Here is a 25,220-nt window from a genome sequence, read left to right as displayed (position 1 = left end):
ATAAGGTGCGTGCTAACTACACATACGATATGGAAATATCACACATTGTGAACTGATGGCGGAAACTATGGCAAATTTTGGTCTCGTTTTCGTCATCCATCTCTGTTTTAGTCTCCCAACACGCGTTGTTAGCGCGCCATCGTGACATCGTCGTGAAAAAATTGTTTGTTGACAAATTATTTTCGTTAGCGTCCTCGTTGACGAAAACAACACTGAAGGTAATGAATCCAGTTGTGGCTAAACAATAGCATATGACCGTTAGCAGCCGTGTGGCTAACCCCTCCACCCCCAACCGAACTCGTCAGCGCGAGTTCGAGTGGGGTGGGGGGCCGTCACACCAGCGAGTATAAGCCGAGCCAATGTTTATTCTGTATATCCTGGTAGCCTCCCTTTCTTTTTGCTCCTCAGACAAAACTTTTTGTCTTTGTTGCACTGCCAACTTTGCAGAATTCGCGCGAAAGCGTTAGCATTGACTTCCGTCTTCATAATGAATGGGGAAAGGGTCAAGTGGCATATGCGGTAAAGCAGTGAGCACATTTGCAGTTTTTTTTGTGTAGCAGGGTTCCTGCCACCCTCCTCAAAGTTAATTAGTGCCGTTGAAAGTGATACACACCCCCTCAAAATATAAAGAAGTGCCATTCAACTAGTTGTCAGTCGACATATCTCAAATGCTATGAAAATATTGAAAAGTTACCTAGTGTTGCTTTAAATATGAACAGATGTGGCAGCCGCCCTGAAAGAACTGTATAGCTAGGGGTAAAAACTGTTGAACTTAATGTCCAGATTTATGGCTTTTCTATATTATTATGAACGGAATCAAGCCAAAATGGATGAAAAAGTGAATTTCGTTAGCTTTCAAAGTCTTTTGTCCCTTGATGGAGCTTGTTTTCCAAAGTAGTCCTCAATATCTTATTGCGGTTGCCCCATCACAGTATTGCTTACAGTTGTGATCAATGGGTACATATTAGAGATCATGTAACCGAAAATCCGTCGCGGAAAACTTTCGGCCGAAAAAAATCTAATATCTTTTTCGGCTAAATAGGCTGAAAGTCTACTGTTGAATAGTGTGAAAAATCGTAGTCCTCTTGTGATGACGTAATCAAAACACGGCGAGAAGCAACACTACCAGTGTTCCGTCAGACTTTGAACCCTTATCAGATTTTGCTCCCCAAGATTTCGACAAACAAGATACCTCATAAACATGTTCAATTTAAATACGGCGTAAATAAATGTTTAACGGCACAGGGAAGACGTTAACGATGACAGATCGGCATGCAGTCGAGTTGAGCGCAGCCAAATGGTAGGATGTGTGTGAGGATAACTTTCCTTTGTGTGCGTCCATGACCAAACGTAAGTAACTATTCCTTTCTTTATTGAAAGTTTGTGACGTTTGCTTTTGATCTGCTGCATTCGAGGCCATTTGTAATGTTACACGCATGCGCAGAACCGCAAAGTTGCAATTAGTGATGGGGTGCAAAATTTGACAAAATCTGACGTTTACTAGTGATAAACCTATTTCAATTCACAGCTGTTCATTAGTTGTATTGTAGTGTATCGTAGAATGATTTCCTGACCCATGTTGAATCGCCATATCGTCAGATCATTATTATCGTGAGCCTGTATCGCAAATCATATCATTTGGAGAAAAAACATTAACGTCAAGTGGAAAGAAGACATGGCATGAAAAATTCAAATTTGTGGAAGGTGTTACAAACAGTGAGCGTGTGAACATTTTCAAAGTTTTGTAGGGTTCATTTACACAATGTAATCACATTAACAACATTAGTTCAATTTAATTTTGTTCATGGTCTATTGTTTTTAGAACATCCAATATTACACTGCTGGCCAAAAGTATTGGTACCCCTGCAATCCTGTCAGATAATGCTCAATTTCTCCCAGAAAACGATTGCAAGTACAAATGCATTAGTAATATCTGCATTTACTTTTCTTAAATTGGAAAAACACAAGAGAATGGCAAAAAATAAATCATTATCATTTTACACAAAACTCCCAAAATGGGCCGGACAAAAGAATTGGCACCCTTTTGAAAAATCATGTGATGTTATTCTAATTTGTGTAATTAACAGCACCTCTGGCACATAATAGATGGCAGCAATAAATAAATCACACTTGGAGCCAGTTAAAATGGATTTAAGTTGACTCAACCTCTGTCCTATGTCCTTGTGTGTACGACATTGAGCATGGAGTAAAGAAAGAAGACCAAAGACCTGTCTGAGGACTTGAGAAGCAAAACTGTGAGGAAGCATGGGCAATCTCAAGGCTACAAGTCAATCTCCAAAGACCTGAATGTCCCTGTGTCTACCGTGCACAGTGTCATCAATAAGCGTAAAGCCCATGGCACTGTGGCTAACCTCCCTAGATGTGGGCGGAAAAGAAAAATTGACGAGAGATTTCAACGAAAGATGCGGATGGTGGATAAAGGACCTCGACTAACATCCAAACAAGTTCAAGAGGGTACAACAGTGTCAACCTGTACTATCCTATGGCGTATGAATGAAAAGGGACTCTATGGTAGGATATCCAAGAAGACTTCATTTCTGACCCAGAGATATAAAAAAAGCCAGGCTGGAGTTTGCCAGCACTTACCCGAGAAAGCCCAAAACGTTTTGGAAGAATGTTCTCTGGTCAGATGAGACAAAAGAAGAGCTTTTTGGGAAAAGGCATCAAAATAGAGTTTACAGGGAAAAAAACGAGGCCTTCAAAGAAAAGAACATGGTCCCCACAGTCAAACATGACTGATGTTCCCTGACGTTTTGGGGTTGCTTTGTTGCGTCTGGCACTGGACTGTTTGACCGTGTGCATGGCATTATGAAGGCTGAAGACTACCAACAAATTTTGCAGCATAATGTAGGGCCCAGTGGGAGAAAGATGGGTCTCCCTCAGAGGTCATGGGTCTTCCAGCAGGATAATGACCCAGAACACACTTCAAAAAGCACTAGAAAATGGTTTGAGCGAACGCACTGGAGACTTCTAAAGTGGCCAGCAAGGAGTGCAGACCTGAATCCCACATAGAACACCTGTGGAGAGATCTGAATATGGCAGTTTGGAGAAGGTACCCTTCAAATATCAGAGACTTGGAGCAGTTGGCCAAAGAAAAGTGGTCTAAAATTCCAGCAGAGCATTGTAAGAATCTCATTGATGGATACCAGAAGTGGTTGATCGCAGTTATTTTGTCTAAACGTTGTGCTACCAAGTATTAGGCTGAGGGTGCAAATGCTTTTGTCCCGTCCATTTTTGGAGTTATGTGTAAAATGATAATGATTTAATTGTTTTCCCCATTCTCTTTTGTGTTTTTTTCATTGCAAGCAAAATAAATGAAGATATTACTACCAAAGCATTTGTAATTGTAATCGTTTTCTGGAAGAAATTAAGAAATTATCTGACAGAATTGCAGGGGTGGCAATACTTTGGCCAGCAGTGTATAGCAACCCAGCGTCAATCAATGTAAACAGTAACATTAGCTGCTGTTGGTTGTGTGCTGCGGGCAGCAACACCTCAGCAATGGGCAATGGGGTGCCTCTGGTCATTTTGCTCGGATTAGCCACAGTATCTATGTGGGCTTGTCCTCGATAAGCATCAAACATTTTCTCAGAAATAATAAGCCCACACGTTAGCGAAGTTGACTGAAAAACAGACGGCTTTCGACAGCTTTTTTTAAGGATAAAAAGGTCACCTGCGGAGCCTACCACCAAGTACAGTACATTCTGCATAATATATGGCTAAAAGCTAGCAAATGAGGCAACAAATGAGAATGCCGTGAGCGCATCATACGTCTATTGCTACTTTCATAAAACCTTTTCAATATTGGAGAAGAACTCAGTATGCCTGCGACAAATGTTGATTAATCGTATGGTGAGTTACATTTTCCCTGCTCATAATGTTCGTTTTTAGCCCGGGCGTGTTATTTTATATTTACTGTAATTGTCTGCAACACATTGCTGGTACGTTGTGCAAAAAAGGTTTGAGGACCACTGAATTAAAATATCCAGCGGGGCATCACAATACAGTACAATTACAATCTAATGAGTGATTTAATGAACTGCATGTTTGCAACATTTTTCTTTTGGAATTTAGGTGTCATCCGGAAAACATTTCCCTTATTATTGGATGGAAGGTACATGAGAATGAAAGATCGGAGTTTCCATGAGTGTCTTGATCTTTTTTTCTTCCAAGATAAATGATTTCAGGATCACAAATAGTCATCCTTTTCTTCCACCTTGGCTTCTCAACCCGGCAAAAACTGCACAAATTGGGTATGTTTTTCCATTTTCCTTGAGCGAACTTGTTTTGGTAACCATTCCGTGTTTGTTTGGTGATTTTTACGTGGGCACACATGTGACAAGTGCTCAGGCAGTGTTCCATGAATCATGTGCGCATGTGGGAGTGTCCGTTTACTTCTCGTCCTCGTCGCCTTCGCTCATGCTGCTGATAGAAGCCGACGCTCCTTTGGGGGAGGTCGGCGGAGAAGGCCGCGCGTTGTGCCAGCGAGCGGGCGGCGATGGCGGCGACGGCGAGCGCAGGGGAGACAGTTCACGTGGAGGGCTGTTGCAAGGAGACTCTCTGGGTGAAAGCGCGTAGGAGAGCATCCTTCCACTTCGCTCTTGAAACACCTGCTTCTGCTCAAGCACAGAAAGGGAAACAATAAGGTGCTACAATTTGAGACTTGCATCCACAAAAATGTTTTCCAAATCCTTACCCAGGTACCATCTGGTCCGAACAGTTCCAGGAAGTTGCCGATAAACTCCCTGGATTTTTCTTCCCATTTCTGAATGAGGTCATGACTCTTCTCCTCTACACGGTAAACAAAATGTTTGCTCTTTTCCTCGACATTGCGAACCTTCTCTTTCATCCGGTCCACTTGGTTCTGTAGTCGGTACTTCTTTTCCTGTAGGAAATAAATAGTTCAGATTAGTGCTTCAGCGATTAATTGATTAACTCGAGTAATTCGATAAGAAAAAAGATTCGAATTAAATTTTGCTGCTTCAAGTATTCATTTAATTTAAGTGGTGTTGTAATGGTTTGTATTGAAAGTCTTTGCCTTTAGTTTTATTGATTTGGGTGGATACTCTGCCCTCTAGTGGCAACAGTGAATATAACGTAAGTCACATAACATGGCTGAATCCAACTGCTCCCTGTTAAGACCAGCATAAGTTTTTTTAATGCATTCGCAATCTAGTTTAAGGTGCCCTCCATAATTATTGGCACCCCTGAAAAAGATGTGGTTTTTAGCTTCTAATATATTTTTTTATTCAACTAATATGGGACCTTAATGGAAAAAAGAGGAAAATCCAACCTTCAATACAAGTGCATTCATTCAGTGGGGGAAAATCCCACATAAAGAAAAAAATATTTGACATCAAATAATGTGTGTCACAATTATTAGCACCCCTGGTGTTAATACTTTGTACAACCCCCTTTTGCCAACAAAACAAGGTCTGGGGACTGAGATGGCCAGGGGAGGAGCTTGATTTTGTGTCTAGTGAACCATTTCTGTGTAGATTTGGCCATATGTTTAGGGTCATTGTCTTGCTGAAAGACCCAGTGACGACCCATCTTCAGCTTTTGGGCAGAGGGCAACAGATTTTGATTTAAAATGTCCTGGTAGACCTTGTTTTGCAGTAGCTGATACAGCATTTAGTTTAGAAGTATTAACTTGAAATTAACAAGAGTTTCAAACTCATCTTTGTCATCGGCAACATCGTCGTTATTAGTCTGCCAACAAGGGTTGCCACGATTAATCAACATATAACCAATTGTGAAATTATTTTTGATAGTCAATGAATAGTTTAGCCACATTTTTAAGCAAAACCATTCCAAAGCCTTTTTTGAGCCTCACTTTAATCGCCAAAGTCGCAAAATCGCGACAAACAACATTGCTGACTTTCAAGCCAGAGCTGCTAATACGATGCCTCATGTAGTTTCTACTTTGCACCAAAAGATGGCAGTCTGCCACAAAGTTTTTTTTCCTACTATATTAAAGTCCTGCTGTTGTTGACAGAGCACAAATCAACCATGAAGCCAAAGGAATTGTATTGTATTGTGTCAAGAACTCACATTAATGTAGCTGACGTTAAGCTCCTTAGCCGTATAGCCACGTTGGAGATTGCGACGGGCATAGACGTCGTAGTCCCGGACAATCCTGGTGATGATGTCCGACGTGGAAATTCCTTCAGTGCGTTGAGTGGGCACAAACATTCCTAGTGTGTGCATGACAAATATATTCAAGGAGAGATTGCACGTCTTTTATTGCACAAAAACACACTAACCTGCCTCCTTAATGTGTTTGTAGACATCCTCACTCCCTGCTGAGGAGTACGGAATATCATCATGAGCCACAAAATCGATCTGAGAAACAATCAGACGAGATTATATTGCACGGAAGGCCACACGCAGCCTGATTCCCAATATATAAAAATGTCAACACTTGCTCGCACCTTGTGTTTCTCCAGAAATTCCGGCGTGAGTGTCCAGGGAGCATCCCTGAGCACCTCATCGACATAGCGGCAGTGTCTGAGCGCTTCGTATCGTTCCGTCTCGGTCATGACGGTGAAGCCCTTGTACTTATGGGTCAGCTCGTCGCTGCACACTGTGTCATTAAAAATAAACCACACGTAAAAAGTGTTTGAAGCAGTTAGCTACTTGAGATGTGATGTATTAGGATATTGCCTACCTCCCACAATGAGGTAGGTGTTAGGGAAAAGGTTCTTGGCCTGCATGAGAGCACGAGCATGGCCCGAGTGGAACAGATCGAAGATGCCATCAGCGTAAACTCTCACTGGACGGTCCACTGAAAACAAACGTGCGAAATCATGCAGATGTTGGATTTGTAGAATAGGGCCTTATTAAACTACTCCATAATTAATCAAACTAATAGAACACTGTATGTTCCGGGCTATAAGTCTTATGGTTAGACCAGTACTTTTCAAATAGAGGGGCGCATGTGACCTCAATGAACATACTTTTTTGCCGTACTAGAATAACGTGTAATTGCACATTCACTCAGTGGGTGGCAGTGGCGCAAAGTGTGTGCAGTATTTTCGCATCAAAGAAGAGTACACAGCAAAGGGCAGGAAATATGAAGTCTCCCAAAAGACTAGTGTTGTCACTAACGCGTTACTCCCGCGATCTACATTAACAGCAGGGGAAGGCGGCAGGGGTGTTGCATAACCATATATGTTGCTCACACAACATAATTTATATATATTTTTGATGCTACAATCTACGCACACTCGCGATCGATGTAATGAGGACCCCTGTCCTAGAATGATGCATTTAGGCTGTTCCATCAATCCTTCAGTCCGTCCATCCATCCATCCAACCCACCTCTAAATCCGGGGTCGGGTCGCAGGGGCAGCAGCTTTAGCAGGGAAGCCCAGAATTCCCTCTCCCCAGCCAATTCAACCACCTCCTCCGACGGGATCCCAAGGCGTTCCCAGGCCAGCCGAGAGACATTTTCTCTCCAGCGTGTCCTGGGTCATCCTTGGGGCCTCCCGCCGATGGGGCCTGCCCGGAACACCTGTCCAGGGAGGCGTCCAGGAGGCATCCAAACCAGATGCACGAGCCACCTCAAATGGTCCTCTCAACATGGAGGAGTAGGGGTTAAACACCGAATCCCTACCAGATGACCGATCTTCTCACTCTCTAAGAGAGAGCCCGGACACCCTGCGGAGGAAACTCATTTCAGCCGCTTGTTTCCGCGATCTTGTTCTTTTGGCCACGACCCACAGCTCATGACCATAGGTGGGGGTAGGAACAAAGATCGACCGGTAAATCGAGAGCTTCGCCGTTTAGCTGAGCTCCTTCTTCACCACTACGGACTGGTGCAGAGTCCTCATCACTGCAGACGCTGTACCGATCCGCCAGTCAATCTCCCGCTCCCTCCTACCCTCACTTGTGAACAAGACCCCAAGATACTTGAACTCCTTCACTCGGGAAAGGATCTCATCCCCGACCCAGAGAGGGCACGCCACTATGGTGTCAAATTTGGAGGTGCTGATCTTCATTCAAACCGCTTCACACACGATTGCGAGCTGATCCAGTGATTGCCATGTTCCAATAGTTAGCTTCTGTAGCTGGGGTCGGACCGCCAAGGCCCCCACCTTTGGCTGCCGCCCAACTCCCTACGCACCCGACCCCTTTGGCCCCTCCCACCAGTGGTGAGGCCATGGAATGGGGGACCCATGTTGCCTTTTCGGGCTGTGCCCGGCCGGGCCCAATGGGTACAGGCCCGGCCGCCAGACGCTCACCTTAAAAGCCCCACCTCCAGGCCTGGCTCCGGAGGGGAGCCCCGGTAACCCGTGTCCTGGCAAGGGAAACTTGAGTCCATTTGTGTTCTTCCATTTTGAGCCATGCTTAGTCTGGCCCCTCACCTAGGACCTGTTTGCCATGGGTGACCCTGCCAGGGGCATAAAACCCCAGACAACATAGCTCCTGGGATCATTAGGACCAGTGTTGTTAATAACGGCGTTACAATATAACGGCGTTACTAACAGCGTTATTTTTTTCAGTAGTGGATAATCTAATTAATTACTTTTCTCATCTTGGCAACGCCGTTACCGTTACTGAGGACGGAAAGGCATGCGTTACTATGCGTTACTATATTGGTCGAAAAGTCTGAGGGAGACGGACTCACCGAGACGACAGAGCAGAGCAGGAGCGGGGAGGGGACAAGAAAGTTGTGACGCCGAGCAAACGCGATGCTAGATAGCTCCAATAATACATGTTGTAGCCGATAGCCGACAAACTACGCCCGCATGTTATGGTAGATATGGTATACATGGTAGATATCACATGTACTGTATATAGATATAACTAGATGCAAAATGACAGACATGGCACTAAATGCGTTAGTAGACAGCCGCCATCTTAAAGCAGTAAGCTTTTTAGGACGGCTCTGTTGTAGAGAACCTTCCTAGCGAACCTAAGTAACTTTTTATCTAAAATACTTCTAAATCGGCAAAATCTTGACTTGAATCTATCTTTAAATGATGAAACAGTTTTAAAACTTTCATATGTCGAAAGTAGAGAGAAGGGAACTAATGCAATAATGGGAGCAATTTTAACAACTTTTAACAGTGGATTCAGGGTAAAGGGTAAATTAGGGTAAAGAATTGGGCTCGGGCCAATTGTACCAAAAACCTCCACAAAAAACTTCACATAGTGTGGCGGTTTTTTTTTTTTTTTTTTTGGAGGGGGAAAAAAAAAAAAAAAAAGTAATTATCACCAATTACTTTGCCAAGTAACTAATTACTCTTACATTCAGGTAATTGAGTTACTAACGCAATTACTTTTTGGGAGAAGTAATTTGTAACTATAATTAATTACTTTTTTTCTGTAAGATTAACAACACTGATTAGGACACACAAACCCCTCCACCATGATAAGGTAATGACTTACGGAAAGGTAGGCTATACCAATATTTATCAATGTATTATTTTGATTCATGACTTTGTTCCAAACTAATCTTCAATGAAACATTTAGCAGCTATCTCCTTTAAACCACTGTTAGAATGACACTGCAAAGGCTTTCAGTACTTATACAGTATAGTTTGCAACCGACAGCTAAATTTCACGAAGGTCACTTTGGCTGTCTCGTCAAGCAGGAGGTTTTTTTACCTGGGGTGCCTCTGCGGGCCTGAGCGATGGTGAGCTTTTCGTGAGGGGCGCGGCAATCGCAGCTGGTCTCTCTGGCAAAGATGGCAGGCTCTGTCAGCATCTGAGAAAAACAACAACAACAACAATACAGCGGATGGGTCATTACAGTAATGCTTTTGATGTCTGCGCCGTAGTAAAACGTTGGCTCGAGTTGCAGGTGGACATGCTTTCAGCGTGCAATCAGTTCTCTGCCCAGCCATTGGCGTCTCTTGGCTCCCAGTAAGAAATCCCGAGGACCCCCACCCGACTCATGCACACAGCAATTTTTTTTCACACATAAATCCACAATAAATAAGTACAAAGAAGTACTATACGTTTCTTCCTTTTGGTGGTTGCACTTATTTGCAACACTCAACCCATTCATTTTATGCAATTTCTATACCGTACAGTGGGGCAAATAAGTATTTAGTCAACCACTAATTGTGCAAGTTCTCCCACTTGAAAATATTAGAGGCCTGTAATTGTCAACATGGGTAAACCTCAACCATGAGAGACAGAATGTGGAAAAAAAACAGAAAATCACATTGTTTGATTTTTAAAGAATTTATTTGCAAATCATGGTGGAAAATAAGTATTTGGTCAATACCAAAAGTTCATCTCAATACTTTGTTATGTACCCTTTATTGGCAATAACGGAGGCCAAACGTTTTCTGTAACTCTTCACAAGCTTTTCACACACTGTTGCTGGTATTTTGGCCCATTCCTCCATGCAGATCTCCTCTAGAGCAGTGATGTTTTGGGGCTGTCGTTGGACAACGGAGACTTTTAACTCCCTCCACAGATTTTCTATGGGGTTGAAATGCTTGAAATGCTTCTTACGAAGCCACTACTTTATTGCCCTGGCTGGGTGTTTGGGATCATTGTCACGCTGAAAGACCCAGCCACGTCTCATCTTCAATGCCCTTGCTGATGGAAGGAGATTTTCACTCAAAACCTCTCGATACATGGCCCCATTCATTCTTTCCTTTACACAGATCAGTCGTCCTGGTCCCTTGCAGAAAAACGGCCCCAAAGCATGATGTTTCCACTTCCATGCTTCACAGTGGGTATGGTGCAATTCAGTATTCTTTTTCCTCCAAACAAGAGAACCTGTGTTTCTACCAAAAAGTTTTATTTTGGTTTCATCTGACCATAACACATTCTCCCAGTCCTCTTCTGGATCATCCAAATGCTCTCTAGCGAACTGCAGACGGGCCTGGACGTGTACTTTCTTCACCAGGGGGACACGTCTGGCAGTGCAGGATTTGAGTCCCTGGCGGCGCATTGTGTTACTGATAGTAGCCTTTGTTATTGTGGTCCCAGCTCTCTGGAGGTCATTCACTAGGTCCCCCCGTATGGTTCACCATGCGGTGCGATCTTGCATGGAGCCCCAGATCAAAGGAAATTATCAGTGATCTTGTATGTCTTCCATTTTCTAATAATTGCTCCCAGAGTTGATTTCTTTACACCAAGCGTTTTACCTATTGCAGATTCAGTCTTCCCAGCCTGGTGCAGGTCTACAATTTTGTCTCTGTTGTCCTTCGACATCTCTTTGGTCTTGGCCATAGTGGAGTTTGGAGTGTGACTGACTGTGGTTGTGGACAGGTGTCTTTTATACCGATAATGAGTTAAAACAGGTGCCATTAACACAGGTAACGAGTGGAGCCTTGTTAGACCTCGTTAGAAGAAGTTAGACCTGCTTGACAGCCAGAAATTTTGCTTGTTTGTAGGTGACCAAATACTTATTTTCCACTCTAATTTGGAAATAAATTCTTTAAAAATCAAACAATGTGATTTTCTGTTTTTTTTTCATCCACATTCTGTCTCTCGTGGATGAGGTTTACCCATGTTGACAATTACAGGCCTCTCTAATCTTTTCAAGTAGGAGAACTTGCACAATTGGTGGTTGACTAAATACTTATTTGCCCAACTGTATATCAGTTCATCAGAGTAATCAGGTGCTCAAAATTCTCTTTGAATAGTTAAATGTAATGTCAGCAGCTACTTTTAAACAATGCACTATTCTTTTTCAATGTCTATTAATAAAATGGGTCGTGACCTTTCAACAAAAGCACCAGGGTGTCAACAGTTGAAGAGCTGATCCGAACAACAGTGTGACAAGTAGAGTTGCATCCATATAGATCTCCACTACAGCAACACTTCATGGAAACAGTTGGCACTGTTTGTGCATCACAACACCAATTTCAATGTCACTTGTGTGTTCAAACAGCAGTCACAGGGACCGCGTTTTTGCTGCGGGAGCACTCAAAATACCCATAATTCCTCGGGTGAAAACTAAGAGGGGGGTTGGTGGAGGGAGGTAGCTGACAAACATTCTGCAAAGGACAGATGGTTAAGCTTAAGACTAACTGTCTGAGAGCACAAGCGCCTATCGGGATGAGCCACATGAAAGCGCTCGGTAAGGCTGGCATGAGTAAAGAATATCTAGCATAAGAAGGATTTAAAGCTAAGAGAAGATGACAACAGTGGGAACAGGGAGCATGGTGCACCTCTTTGTCCTTACTGCAGTAATGCCAGTCTTTAGCACATCATACTACCCACTCACTGTCCACTCTGCATCTCCCGCAGGCACATGTGATCCAAGGATCTGTTTTATAACCCGTCCAGGAGTCTTTTGTCTACCTTTCACTCGGATCATGCACATAAACAAAAACAACAATAGCCTACCGTCCGAGGATGGGGACAAGTGTGTTCAAGCTCCTCCATTATTCCCAAAGACTCATGGGATGTGGATGTGCTCCCTCCGTTATGTGACTCAGCATCAATGAGATGATGCCTCTCTCCTCCACCACTATGTGCTTCTTTCTTCTTCCCCTGCTTCCACTCCCACATCCCTCCTCCCATCACTCAGTCTCTGGGGTGCTCTCTGCCCTCCCCTTCCACCACTCTCGTCTCATGGCTTCAAATAGGGACTGTCTGCGAAGAGGTCTCACTCTAAAAACCTGTCGATTCACAGCAGACTTTCCAACCACAAATGTAAAAGATACTGATCAACACGTTGCCTTTATAGAGAAGTCATACTCATCACGAGAAACAGGAAAAAAAAAAAGACGACTGAAAACGGAGGTGGGTAGAGTAGCAACAAAATTTACTCAAGTAAGGGTAGCATTACTTCAAAATGATATTACTCACTTAAAAGTAGTCATCCAAAAAATGTGTTTGATGCGATTCACGTATTACTAGGTGCAATAAGACACTCAAGTAGAAAAACTCGATGTCAGGATTAGTGATCAGGCAGCGTAGAATAGGATGCCAACATACTCACACTCACAAGGGATTCACACAAATACTGGGTTCTACACCACAAATGGCTGATTTGTGTACTCTCTACCCCTCCCAATCACTTGTCCTTCAGACCCCCCCCCTTTCTCCTTCGTCATTCGGTCCCCACATGGTGTCAACTGGAAATACAACCAGCTAATGATAGCACTATCATATTCATGGTTAGTGGAGGTGTTCATTGTATTTCTTGTTGTTGTTTGTGCTTCTTCTGTCTCTCTCCTTCTCTATTTTTCTTCTGTCCCCCAATAACTCTTTCCTGTCCGCTGCTTTCTCCTATGTCATACTCCCATGTGAAACATTAAAACTGTTCAGACCAATCAGACTGAGGTTTCCATTCTACGGGTCAATCAGCTGGACAACAGGACAGGTAAAAAATGTACTCAAGTACAATTAAAAAAAAGTATTTGGTGAAAAGAATACTCAAGTCATGAGTAACATTGTGAGTAACTGATTACAATGTTTGATTCTTTAAAAAAAATAAAAAATGTTCCTCAGCACAACTTTATCTATATAAACTGTTATTATTACACCCTACTATAACCTATTACATAACCACATTAAGCCAAAGAACTACAAAAAAATCATTGCATTCCAGTGAGAGAAAAAAAATCTGCAGAACTGAAGCATCATTCATCCAAAGACCATGAGTGCCCTCTAGTGGAAAAAATAATTCCTGGTTTGAAAAGTTGAATCGTGAATACAGCAGTTGCTTCATAGTTTAAATTATGAAATTAAAAGGATCATAGTTCAGGGTTTCTGCGGTCAATCGGTGCCTAGTAAAAACTGTGAGAGAGGTCAAAATCCGCGCTTTCAAGTCATGTTGATAGCAGGACTCTATGTCAAATACTTAAATTTTTCACTGTGCTTTAAAGACGCATTGTGATTGAAGAGGCCAGTGTTGTGCCAAAAAATAGCCGCCCCGCATGAAATGCCCCCCCGACGGTAACACTTATTTATAACGCTTTATTGAGGTGAAAACATCAAATGTTTTCATGGACGCATTACAGTAATGGATTTACGACTGTAAAATCAGTTTTAAATAAATAAATTACACAAAATACTAGTACTGTATTTTACTAACAAATCGTGGACTGGGCAACATAACCATCTTTGAACAGAAATGTATTGGTCTCTACAGGTTTTCACGACCATATCCCAATGACAATCACATAGGTATGACATTTATTAGTTCAAGCAGAGTATAATAATGTATATCCACGGACCACGGTACAAAAAAATCGTTTCCATGTCCATCGATTGGTAAGAAAAAGCTGTTTGTACGAGTGACGTGTGGGCGCTCAATAATGAAATAAATAAACAAATAAATAAAATAAAATAAACGCTCAATTAAGCGTTATAAACAAGCGTTCCCGACAGGGAGGACATTTCACGCGGGGCGGCTATTTTTCGGCGCAACACCATAGAACGGCAAGCTTGAGTCTGATTGGTATAATGGAGTCATGTGATTATTGTTCCGTCTCATTGGTGAAACTGGTAGCGCTACTGTTGGCATCGCTGCAAAAAAAAAAGTAAAATCTAATATGTAGAATAAAGACGAAAAATGTAACGTTTAGTGTAGCCCAAAGTAGCGAAGTAAGAGTAACGTTTCTTCTTTACAAACCTACTCAAATAAAAGTACAAAGTATGGCAGAGTAAAACTACTCTTAAAAGGACATTTTCCTAAAAAAGGTACTCAAGTAAATGTAATGGAATAAATGTAACGCGTTACTCCCCACCCGTGACTGAAAATTCAACTGTGTTAGCATTTAAAATATGAGAGTTGCACGTTTTCAATTAATAGACGATCTTTGATCGTTCGCTCAACCTCGGCAGAGACCGCTCGTCCAATCAGCGGAGCGAAAACACACAAAAGGAGACTGCACTTGTTGGAATGGAGATAAAATATTAAAACATACATTTATGCTCCTACACGTATATTAAAATGATAAGCTTTATAAAATGAAGTCATTTAGGGTTCCAGACACGTGACAGTGTTTCGACACAAAACGGAACTCGCTTGACATCAACCAGGACGGTAGTTTTAAGCACAATTTGTAAACAACCATTGCTTTACATTTTTGTGCCTTTGATTCCATAATCATGTTAATGTAATGTCGCTTTTGAGTTTTTTATTTTTATTATTATTAGTATTTTCAAAGTTTGACAAAACATTCAGCATTTATCAATGGTTTGTTTTCAAAATAGAAATTTAACATATACATTTGAAAAGAAATTACAGCAATTGTTTTGTTTTTGACATTACCTTGAAGGGTCCTCTTTTGCGTCGAGGACGAGTTCCAAATGAGCAGTATGGAAGTGGTCCGGTGGGTCGCACTTTCGCCATAGCGTCAAAAATCTTGCAAAATCTAGATTTGGAAAATATTGATTGCCAACTATCTTTCCATTTAACTACTGTTGATAAGCAGCAAGGAAAATTAAAGATGTACTAGGCCAGACCAGTAGCACCTCCTATCTGTCCTCGTGTAAATGCACGGATCGGATCACAGACATGCATGATGGGATGACGACCTGTCATATGTTGACCTTCATAGCAGTTTGTTTGAGACCATATGGTACATAAACGCGTTTGGCTGGATCAATTCAAATGACTACAAATTGTTTAAAAAAAAAAAAAAAAAAAAAAGATCCCAGAAATATACAACAATACTAATACATGTCTACTGAAAATGTGTCCAAATTAAGTAAGGTATGAAAAAGCCACAGTAGGCTGTCGGGACGAGGAACAAAACGGCCTTTGTTTCTTTTTTCTTGAGGACACCGGAGTGTCTCTGTGGCCCCAATCTGGGGCACAAATCTATTGTGCTCTACTAAATCCTGCCTCATTACCATGTAAACGAGTTTAGCCCGGATACACACACTGTAAATGCACAGTACACTGATTCTTATCAAACGATCGATTTATCTACTTATTTTAATATTTAACAGCATTACTAGTCCATTTAAGTTGTCATCATATGTATTTTAAATCAATAAATAAATAATAAATATTTCCGGGAGTCTCAAACTTTTTGTGCCTTTGTGAAATGACAGCAGTTGTTTTGTTTTGTTTTGCTAGTATGACGTCACAGTTAAAAATGCCGTTCCTGACGAACTTTTACACAACACCCCCATCGTGTGGGCAGTTATTGCAACAGTGTATCAGCACTCATTGGTTGTGAGGTCATTTCCGGCCTATGACTTTCCCCGGGAAAATGATTTGGCGCGGACGTCCATGTTATTGTGTAGTTTTGTAGCGAGTCTCTCGTTCAGTAGCTGTCAGAGAGCCCCAACCGGGACTAAATAAGTCATGGCTCCTGTCTCAAACCCCGACAAAGACATGGACACACCAGGTGGAGGTAGGCTTATTTTAGCCCGTGTGGTTTTAAAATGTTGTTCGTACGGCTCAATTTGGCTAACTCGTAGTTAGCTCAACTATCATGTATGCTACCCTGTTTGGCAATGCTTACCCAACGTTCTCGTGCGTTGAGAGGACAAAGAGTATTTCACATTTACTGTCCTCTATTTCGTTTTTACAGGGTATTTGTTTGTTAATAAACAATACGAGAGGATACAGTAGCAGTGTTGTCAGTGTCACTTGCATTTTGCAAACATTTGCCAATAATATTCTTAGTTTTAATGACGTGTTGATAGCTTGTCAGGCATTAAGACAATTGCCACGTTTACATGGAGCCAAATATTCCAATTACAATCGGAATATTTGTTCAAACCGAATAAATGTGTTCCATATAAACACCTCATTCGGAATGAACAGGCCCAAACCGAACGGAATTTCATTCCGATTCACGGGGGTGGAATATTCCTTTTCCCAAACCGATTAGAAGTAAAATTATATCATGTAAACAGGGAAGCGGAATGGTGTCTGGTTGCGTTCTTTCTGCGCATGCTCCGTACTGACGTGGTGACGTCACTTGGTGACGTAAGTAACGTCACTTGCAACATGGCTTCCAAGCACACGCACAGCGCACCCACACAACTTTTTAAATGAACGGCGTATCATTCTGAAGTTTTGTTTCCACTCGAAAAGTTAAAACAGCAGCTGATCTGACGATCGATCTCCATGTTTTGCAACGTGACGCTTTGTTTTGATTAATTTGCGCATGTCAGACGGCAGTTGTCAAACGTCCTTTCGGAATAAAGGCAGTCACATGTAAACGCTGGATCGGAATAGATGAAGTGACATGTAAACAGCTGATGTGAAATTTCCATTCGGAATGATTTGAATCGGTATGAATAAAAGTCAGCATGTAAACGTGGCTAATGATTCTTAATCTGGGTTGATCGAACCTCAGGGGTTCTGTGAGTAAGTGTAAGGGGTTCGGCGAAGGTAATAAAACGCAGAGCCCTACGCTTTTTAAATCTAGGCAAAGTGGCTTTTTAGTAGGGCTGTCAAACGATTAAAATTTTTAATCGAGTTAATTACAGCTTAAAAATTATCGTAATTAATCGCAATTCAAACCATCTATAAAATATGCCATATTTTTCTGTAATTTATTGTTGGAATGGAAAGATAGAACACAAGATGCATATATATACATTCAACATACGGTACATAAGTACTGTATTTGTTTATTATAACAATAAATCAACAAGATGGCATTAACATTATTAACATTCTGTTAAAGCGATCCGTGGTTAGAAAGACTTGTACTAACATTTATCTTTTAAGAACACAAGTTATAGAAAGTTTATATTAAAATGCTTTCGTTTTAATATAATTTGCAAAATTTTTCAATCAAAAAATAAACTAGTAGCCCGCCATTGTTGATGTCAATAATTACGCAATGCTCATGGGTGCTAAAGCCCATAAAATCAGTCACACCCATGCGCCAGCAGAGGGCGACAAAACTCCAAAAAACACAACAAGTGGACATTGCACTGTGCTGTCATTTTATTCTGTTTGAGCGGAGCATTTGCGTTAATTGCGTCAAATATTTTAACGTGATTAATTAAAAAAATTAATTACCGCCCGTTAACGCGATAATTTTGACAGCCCTACTTTTTAGACCAGGTTTTGGACTGAATTGCTCCCAATTTATAGGCTTAATAATGATAATAATACATTTTATTTGAAAGCACCTTTCTGGCACTCAAGGTCGCCGTGCAATCATTTAAAAAACATTATACAAATTAAAGATTGAAAACAGTAAAAATAATGAAGTATAGAACATTTAAGGCAAATTTAAAATATCAAAAAGATGTAAAACCAACAAAAAAAAATACTAATAGATAAAAAAATAAGTAGCAGAAAACTAAAACGCAAAAAAATAAGGGATTATTATGGACAAGTGAGTCTGAACAGGTGAGTTTTGAGTTTGGATTGAAAAAGGGGGAACCATTAATCCAATTTTTTTAACTGGTAGTCCTCGATCTGGTGGGAGGAGAACCTGGTTTGCTCAGTGGAAGGTTGACTCGCACTTGCTATGAGGGAATGCAACAGTTGCCTGGCACAGCCAGGCTATTCTCCCTGTATTTTTCAAACACTGTGAGAAGTAGTCTGGGACTCAGCCCATTAACTGCCTCTCGAGCAAGGTACAAAATCAATCGTCCAATCAGATTCGTTTATTTGCGTGATTTGTTCTTAATGAGTAACGTCACTCTTGCGCGCCGAAAGTCGTCTCTACAATAACACAGATGGCGAACGGGAGAGCGGAGAATATGTTCCAATCCATGGTAAAACCAGTTTTAAATGACCAAAAACACATCGAAACAAGTCAATGACAACAGTCAACATCGCTCGCGCTAGCCATGTTGAATAAACTTCTCCATTCTCCGCTCACGCTAATGACTTGTCGCTTTAACGTCACGTCTGCCCGTCGCTGATTGGTCCACTCCACTGTCTGTTTGCTGTGGCTTGCTCCGCCCTCGGAATTTGATCCGCCGGACGGTCGCCAGACTCAATCGCTGGAAGAGCAGTGAGTCTGGTATACCAGGCAAATACAACAGACCAATGGGCAGCATGGTCTCAGATTTTCACCTGTTTTTAATAGCGTATCGCACGAATGCTAGTTTTAGACCGTGACGTCGCCATCATAATGCGGAAGTGGGACATTATGCACACGCCCTCGCATACAATCCATTATATTTCTGCTTGTTTTCGCCGTTAATCTTTCAAAAATAAACATGCCGATCAAACACTGCTGATATGGAACTTGTAGAAACCACTAGACATTTCCCGAAACCAAAAATTTGGAGGAAAAAATGTGAAAAATGGCTCAAGTTGCGCGGACGTCCAAAAGACCAGTTTAACGCCAGCAAGGTGAAGCCATTCACATTTCATGTGCAGTAAAAATTTTGTTGGGGACCATGGTCCTTCAGAGGACGAAGAGGTATGCCATTTTTATATTTTTACCTTTTAGCGTGCCGTTTTGCCGTTCTACCTTTGTCTGACAATGAATGACCTGAAAAAAATTAAAATGGTATCTGACTGCCACTGTAACATTTTATGTTTTTAAAAAAACAACTTTAGTAAGGGAGGACTGTAAATAAATTAGAATTAAGATTTGTTATTAATGAATAAATTAAGTGTTTGTTGGCTGTCCCTGAGAGGCATTTGCGATTGCTACACCAAAATGTAAATTGCCCCCAAGAACGATCAGAGACGTAAGACAATCAGAGGATATAATATATAAAAAAGACAGGGCATATGGTGGTAAAAGGTAAAAAAAGCTAAGGCTAAACTTAGGCTTGCTCCGCTCATTTTCTGGTCTTTTTCAGCACTTGACACTCAAGCCATCTCTTTAACTGAACATTTGTATGTTCTTCCACATCTTTACCAGCGAATTTGGCACCAGGGACACCATTTTCGGAGAGAATTGGTGGGTTTAGCTCAGTAAAACTCGTTCGTTCACTATTTCCATTCATTTACTTTTGGGTTCAAACGGAAGGTTGACCCTCCTAGCCACAATTGCTAACGTCATGAATTTTAATGAGCAAAAGTGACGTGTTGCTCGCGGTACGCCAATGTGAAGAATTTTGAAGAGGGATTTGCGAAATTATTAGCTTGCTAGCTTAGATATATCGGTTTTGAAAATTGAAAAACAAAAAAGCTTTATTATCTAATTCCGAAGGGTTCGGTGAATCCACATGTGAAACTTGTGGGGTTCGGTACCTTTAGCAAGGTTAAGAACCACTGCATTACGAAATTGGTTATTCACCTGTAATCCTTATGAAATATTTCAGCGAAAAGTGTGTTTTGGATAGTCCGCATCTTCCTGCATCACAGATTTACTGTCGTCAATCTTGGCATTTTCTAGTATGATTATTTTGTCTATTTTCTTTATATTAATTCTGAAAGGTTATCAAATTTCTGGGTGAAAGCATAGACTTCATGATCTTCACATTAGGAAGTCTATGGTGAAAGAATGGCAAGTCAAAATATTTTTAATGCTGCCAAATGTCAATATGGCTCAAATTTGCTAAATTACCTTTGGAAATTTGCTTTTTAGATGATGTGGGTGATGCCTGTGGTCTGGCCAAGTCTCGTTCAAGGCGAGAGAAGAAGGAGAAAGTCGGGAGGATGTCTGCTCTGGAGCAATTGAAAAAGGCCAAGCGTGGGGAGAAGATCAAATATGAGGTCAGTCGTGTATTGTATTGAGTCTAAGCATGTGCCGGTATGAGATTCTGTCGATATGATAACCTTAATCCAAAATATCACGGTTTTACGGTATTGCAATTACAGCTCTAAAACTACTTTGAGATATCTGGTTTAAATAAAAAATAAAAAAAGATTTTTATTTATTTTTTTATATTTTTCAAAGCATGTTAACATTATATTCCAATTTGCTAAGTTAGGGTTAAAATATCATTTCTGTGGCCGAAGTATTCCCATACCAGCGATTTCGTTTTCTTCGATGGTGGAAAAAGTTCAGAAGTTTCACCTCCTCCAGCCATCGTGTAGCACAGCTGACTCACTAAAACTGAGCAACGACCGGTTGGGGAGGGTTGAGCCTTGCAGCTGCAAGGGAGGAATTTCTCTCTGCATTTTTGGGACATAAAAAATAGCTAATACTGTAGGGACGGTATAACAGAAAATTTTTGCGGTTTTGAAACTGTGACGTTTTCATACCAGGGTATACCTTGCAACCAGTAATCGGCACATGTCTAATTGAGTCAATACCAAAGTATTTATTTTCAGAAAATCCTTTATACGAGCATGGTTGGAATTAATTCCATAATTTGAATAATCATCAATGTTCCAGGTGGAGGAGTTCAGCAGCGTGTATGAGGAGGTGGATGAAGCTCAGTACTCCAAGATAGTCCGGGATAGACAAGAGGATGATTGGATTGTTGATGATGGTGAGTAGTAAATGATCTTATAATCCATATTGTCCTAATTCTTCAAGTCTCTCAGATGGTGTTGGCTACGTGGAGGATGGCAGAGAGATCTTCGACGATGATTTGGAGGATGACGTGGTGGAAAAAAAAGGTGCCGTATAATATTATGCATACAATTTTCGTTCATTTCTATACAATAATTAATCCGGTAATATTATTTGGTTTTGGCAGGAAATTCCAGTGCCAAAGGACCTGGCTCGAAGAAACAAATGAAAAAAGCAACAGTGGCAAAACCCAGCAATATTAAGAGCCTTTTCATGAACAGTAATGTCAAGAAGCCAGCAGAGGTGACTCATTTTTGATCTGCTGCATACAGATTTTCATGCTGTTGCTACAAACATAAGCAGAACATTTCTTCCCACTAACCAATGCAAGCAAAAAGTCAGTTGAATTAAATATTTGGAGGGAAAAGTCTTAAAGGCCATGCAAGTCGGGGGGAAAAAAAACTCATGTGGCTTACACTTTTTAATAAAGTCCCGTAAATAGTACCTCACTGTATCTTATTTTTTTACTTTATTTTACTAATATGACCATTCTGCCCTTTGACGAAACATGTATTTGATTATAATGTTGACTCTTGTTTTGTGATGCATGCTTTTATTTTGGCGCAGAAAGTGTAGAGCAGGTAGGACGCACGCGAGTATGAGCGCGTGTGCAAACGGAAAAAAAAAACAAGTATTCACGCACACAAAGAACAGCCACGTGCACACACAAGGAAGAATTACTCCCGCGAAGAAGTTTTGCAGCCGAGTGAGAGAGCGAGGGGGAAGATTACAGTTTAGCTCGCTAGGATTTAGCTCGGACATCCTGGCGAGGTCAGTACAATGGCTTATAACACATATTTTTGGGGAGTTATTTTTAGATTTTGGAGGTATTAAGGGGTAGTTAAAGGGTTAATTCTGACTTAAGCGGAAAATTGGGTTACGTCGCCAGCGTAGGAACGGAACTCGTTCGTAACCCTAGGACCTAGGAGATGACAAAGGATTACAAATACAGGCAGGAAATCTTTGGAAATGCCAGTGCAATAACAATTCCCAAGTTGAATTTTGCTTGGCTTTGGCGCAGTTTTTAAAATTGTAATTATGGGTTTTTATTAATGGCTGTCAAACGATTAAAATTTTTAATCGAGTTAATTACAGCTTAAAAATTAATTAACCGCAATTCATACCATCTCTAAAATATGCCATATTTTTATGTAAATTATTTTTGGAATGGAAGGATAAGACACAAGATGGATATATACATTCAACATACGGTACATAAGTACTGTATTTCTTTATTATAACAATAAATCAACAAGATGGCATTAACATTATTAAGATTCTGTTAAAGCGATCCATGGATAGAAAGACTTGTAGTTATTAAAAGATAAATGTGAGTAAAAGTTATAGAAATTTTATATTAAAACCCCTCTTAATGTTTTCGTTTTAATAAAATTAGTAAAATTTTCAATAAAAATTAAACTAGTAGCCCGCCATTGTTGATGTCAATAATTAATTACACAATGCTCACGGGTGCTGAAGCCCATAAAATCAGTCGCACCCAAGCGCCAGCAGAGGGCGACAAAACTCCAAAAAACACAAGTAACAAGTGGAAATTGCACTTTGCTGTCATTTTAATCTGTTTGAGCGGGGCATGTGCGTTAATTGCGTCATATATTTTAACGTGATTAATTTAAAAATTTAATTACCGCCCGTTAACGCGATAATTTTGACAGCCCTAGTTTTTATTACTTTTTCTAGTGACTGTTTCCTTCTCAGCATACAGACTGGCGCAAAACCGATACCGATATTTTCCGAAATTATTTTAAATGCTTTTATTGGCCGATTTTATCGGGTGGCCGATATCATCCAACAACTCTACTGTAAATTTTAACCTTGGAATTTGTTTATAATATCGGATTTATGCCACATATGCTCCACAGTTGAACTTAAACCAAAAATTTCTGTTTCTCTTATGTTTACAGAAAGATGTAGACCTGTCAAAGGATGATCTATTGGGAGACATCTTACAAGACCTGCACTCAGAGGTTGGTGAAGACATGAGGAAGGTTTAATGTCAACAAATGCTTTTGACTTGTAAACGGCTGGTTGTCCTCTAAATTTTACCCTCATTGTGGCTCGCTTTTGCCTACCTAGAAAAGCACAGTCCTTGCTCCTACCCCTGTTGTGACACTGAAGAAAAAGAAATCCCTTGGATCACCAATTAATCCATTCTCCATTAAAAATCAGATATTCAAGGTAAACCTTCATAGTGTTTAAATTGTAGCTGTGGTGACATAATGTGTTTCAATTGGGCTATAAATTCTCATGTCTGTGGTATCAGGAACCCTCTCCAGCAAAGGCCAAAGTGATTCGGCCACCACCCTCAGATACCAAACATCAATTAGCCACTCCTCCTTCGAAAAAGGCTCCAGCAGTGGAGAAGGAGACGGAACCACCAAAGGAGCAAGAGGAAGGTATCAAAGGCATAAAAATGAGCAGATTTGCTTTTATTCTGACCCTCAGATGAACTTCAATGCTTGTTTTCTCTCAGTTGTTGAAGATGTAGCGTTTGACACTATGGACTTTGATGAGCCGATGGAGGTCGAATCTATGGAACCTCAAGAGCCTGCCGTCATAAAAGAGGCCCTTTCTGAAGGCACAACAGGCCTTGTGGCTCCAATTAGAGAAGAGCCCAAAAACGACATTCTCCTGTGAGGCCTTACATCAGCGCATTCTGAATTGAGTACCGTCCCATCCCTAGTATGAGGCGAATGTTGAAATGCTTATCCTCTTTTCTATTTGTGGTTCTGGATGCAGCAAGACTGGCGGCTCATGGGGGCAGGAGGACGAGGAGGCGGCTGTAAATGAAGCTCTTCCGGAGGTACAGGTGGACTCCAGCAAGCTGCCCCTGGTGGAGGGTCCAGATGGCGAGCCGGTTTTCAGATTTTATTGGCTAGATGCTTTCGAAGACCCTTACATTCAAGCAGGTATGGCAAGATAAAGAACATGTTTTTTGTATATTCTTCCAGCACCACCTCAACTCATTTTTGCCGCGCAGGTGTGGTGTACTTGTTTGGAAAGGTGTGGATCGAGTCGGCCAAGTCTCATACAAGCTGTTGCGTCTCCATCAGGAACATAGAACGCACCATGTATATCCTGCCACGTGAATATGTAAGTTACAATTTACAACCGGTATTCACACTAGGGCTGCAGCTATCGATTGTTTTAGTAGTCGATTAATGGATGAACTAGTTAGTTCGAATAATCGAGTAATCGGATAAGGAACATGAAATATACATGAGCTGGGCCTCAAACCGTATGAAAAAAATAATAAATGAGGATCGATGTATAACAAAAGAAAAATTGGCTAACTTACATAGCAAAAGTCCGCTAGCTTAAATGCTATAAAATGCTAACATTTTTTTTTTTTACAATGCTCTTAACAAATGGTTTAGACACATTCCCACAAAAAAACGGCTAAAACAAAACTTCTCTCAGGCTTAAATAAACGACTATTTCAGTATCAAGTTAAAAGTTCAAAACAGTAAATAAAGTACTCGAGTCCCCATTCAGAATCAGCAGCTTTAAACTACATTCAATTAATTTAATGTTGTTAATCAACCGTTAAAGTTGTTAAAATTACTCCCGTTATTATTATTTTCTCTTCTGTCTACTTTCAACATGTGAGAGTTTAAAAACTGTTTTGAAGATAGATTCAAGATTTTGCCCATTTAGGAGTATTTTGGAAAAAAAATAGGTTCGCTACAAAAGCCTTCCAAGTCTACAGCCTGTAAGATGGCGGTTGTTTACTAACGCCGGCGTGTCTGTCATTTTGCATCTAGTTTTCTATACATGTGTTGCTAACGCTACCGAGTCTGTCATTTCGTATCTAGTTCTTTATACATGTGATATCTACCGTAGCAT

The 25,220-nt window shown here is 40.9% G+C and overlaps 2 protein-coding genes across 7 annotated transcripts in view; one reads left to right on the top strand and one right to left on the bottom strand.

Moving 5' to 3' along the window:
* Positions 1–4,275: 4,275 nt before the first annotated feature.
* Positions 4,276–15,869, bottom strand: LOC130908610 (choline-phosphate cytidylyltransferase B-like). Of its 3 annotated transcripts, XM_057824222.1 has the most exons (9): positions 15,424–15,869; positions 15,221–15,323; positions 9,637–9,736; positions 6,692–6,808; positions 6,456–6,607; positions 6,288–6,366; positions 6,076–6,218; positions 4,718–4,906; positions 4,276–4,637 (listed from the first exon to the last, which is right to left on the bottom strand). In XM_057824222.1, the coding sequence occupies exons 2-9, from the start codon at positions 15,299–15,301 to the stop codon at positions 4,413–4,415; spliced, it is 1,086 nt and encodes a 361-aa protein (XP_057680205.1). In that variant the 5' UTR covers positions 15,302–15,323; positions 15,424–15,869; the 3' UTR covers positions 4,276–4,412. The 3 variants fall into 3 exon arrangements, with proteins under 3 accessions (XP_057680205.1, XP_057680204.1, XP_057680203.1); XM_057824221.1 differs by having other exon boundaries at positions 15,221–15,869; XM_057824220.1 differs by lacking the exons at positions 15,221–15,323; positions 15,424–15,869 and adding an exon at positions 12,343–12,528.
* Positions 4,456–25,220, top strand: part of pola1 (polymerase (DNA directed), alpha 1) — a 127,783-nt gene continuing 107,018 nt past the window's right edge. The window contains exons 1-12 of one of the 4 annotated variants that reach the window (XM_057824219.1): positions 4,456–4,667; positions 4,742–4,819; positions 20,424–20,551; positions 21,177–21,273; positions 21,329–21,403; positions 21,484–21,599; positions 23,279–23,341; positions 23,451–23,552; positions 23,638–23,770; positions 23,848–24,007; positions 24,114–24,283; positions 24,355–24,467. In XM_057824219.1, the coding sequence (XP_057680202.1) occupies positions 20,495–20,551; positions 21,177–21,273; positions 21,329–21,403; positions 21,484–21,599; positions 23,279–23,341; positions 23,451–23,552; positions 23,638–23,770; positions 23,848–24,007; positions 24,114–24,283; positions 24,355–24,467 (1,086 nt within the window). In that variant the 5' untranslated portion in view covers positions 4,456–4,667; positions 4,742–4,819; positions 20,424–20,494. The other 3 variants (XM_057824218.1, XM_057824216.1, XM_057824215.1) reach the window with 3 other exon arrangements.

The sequence above is a fragment of the Corythoichthys intestinalis genome, chromosome 20 (assembly GCF_030265065.1).
Source record: "Corythoichthys intestinalis isolate RoL2023-P3 chromosome 20, ASM3026506v1, whole genome shotgun sequence".
NCBI classification, from domain to species: Eukaryota; Metazoa; Chordata; class Actinopteri; order Syngnathiformes; family Syngnathidae; genus Corythoichthys; species Corythoichthys intestinalis.
The sequence above is the reverse complement of the archived record's forward strand: the minus strand, read 5'-3'. Positions and strand labels throughout refer to the sequence as shown.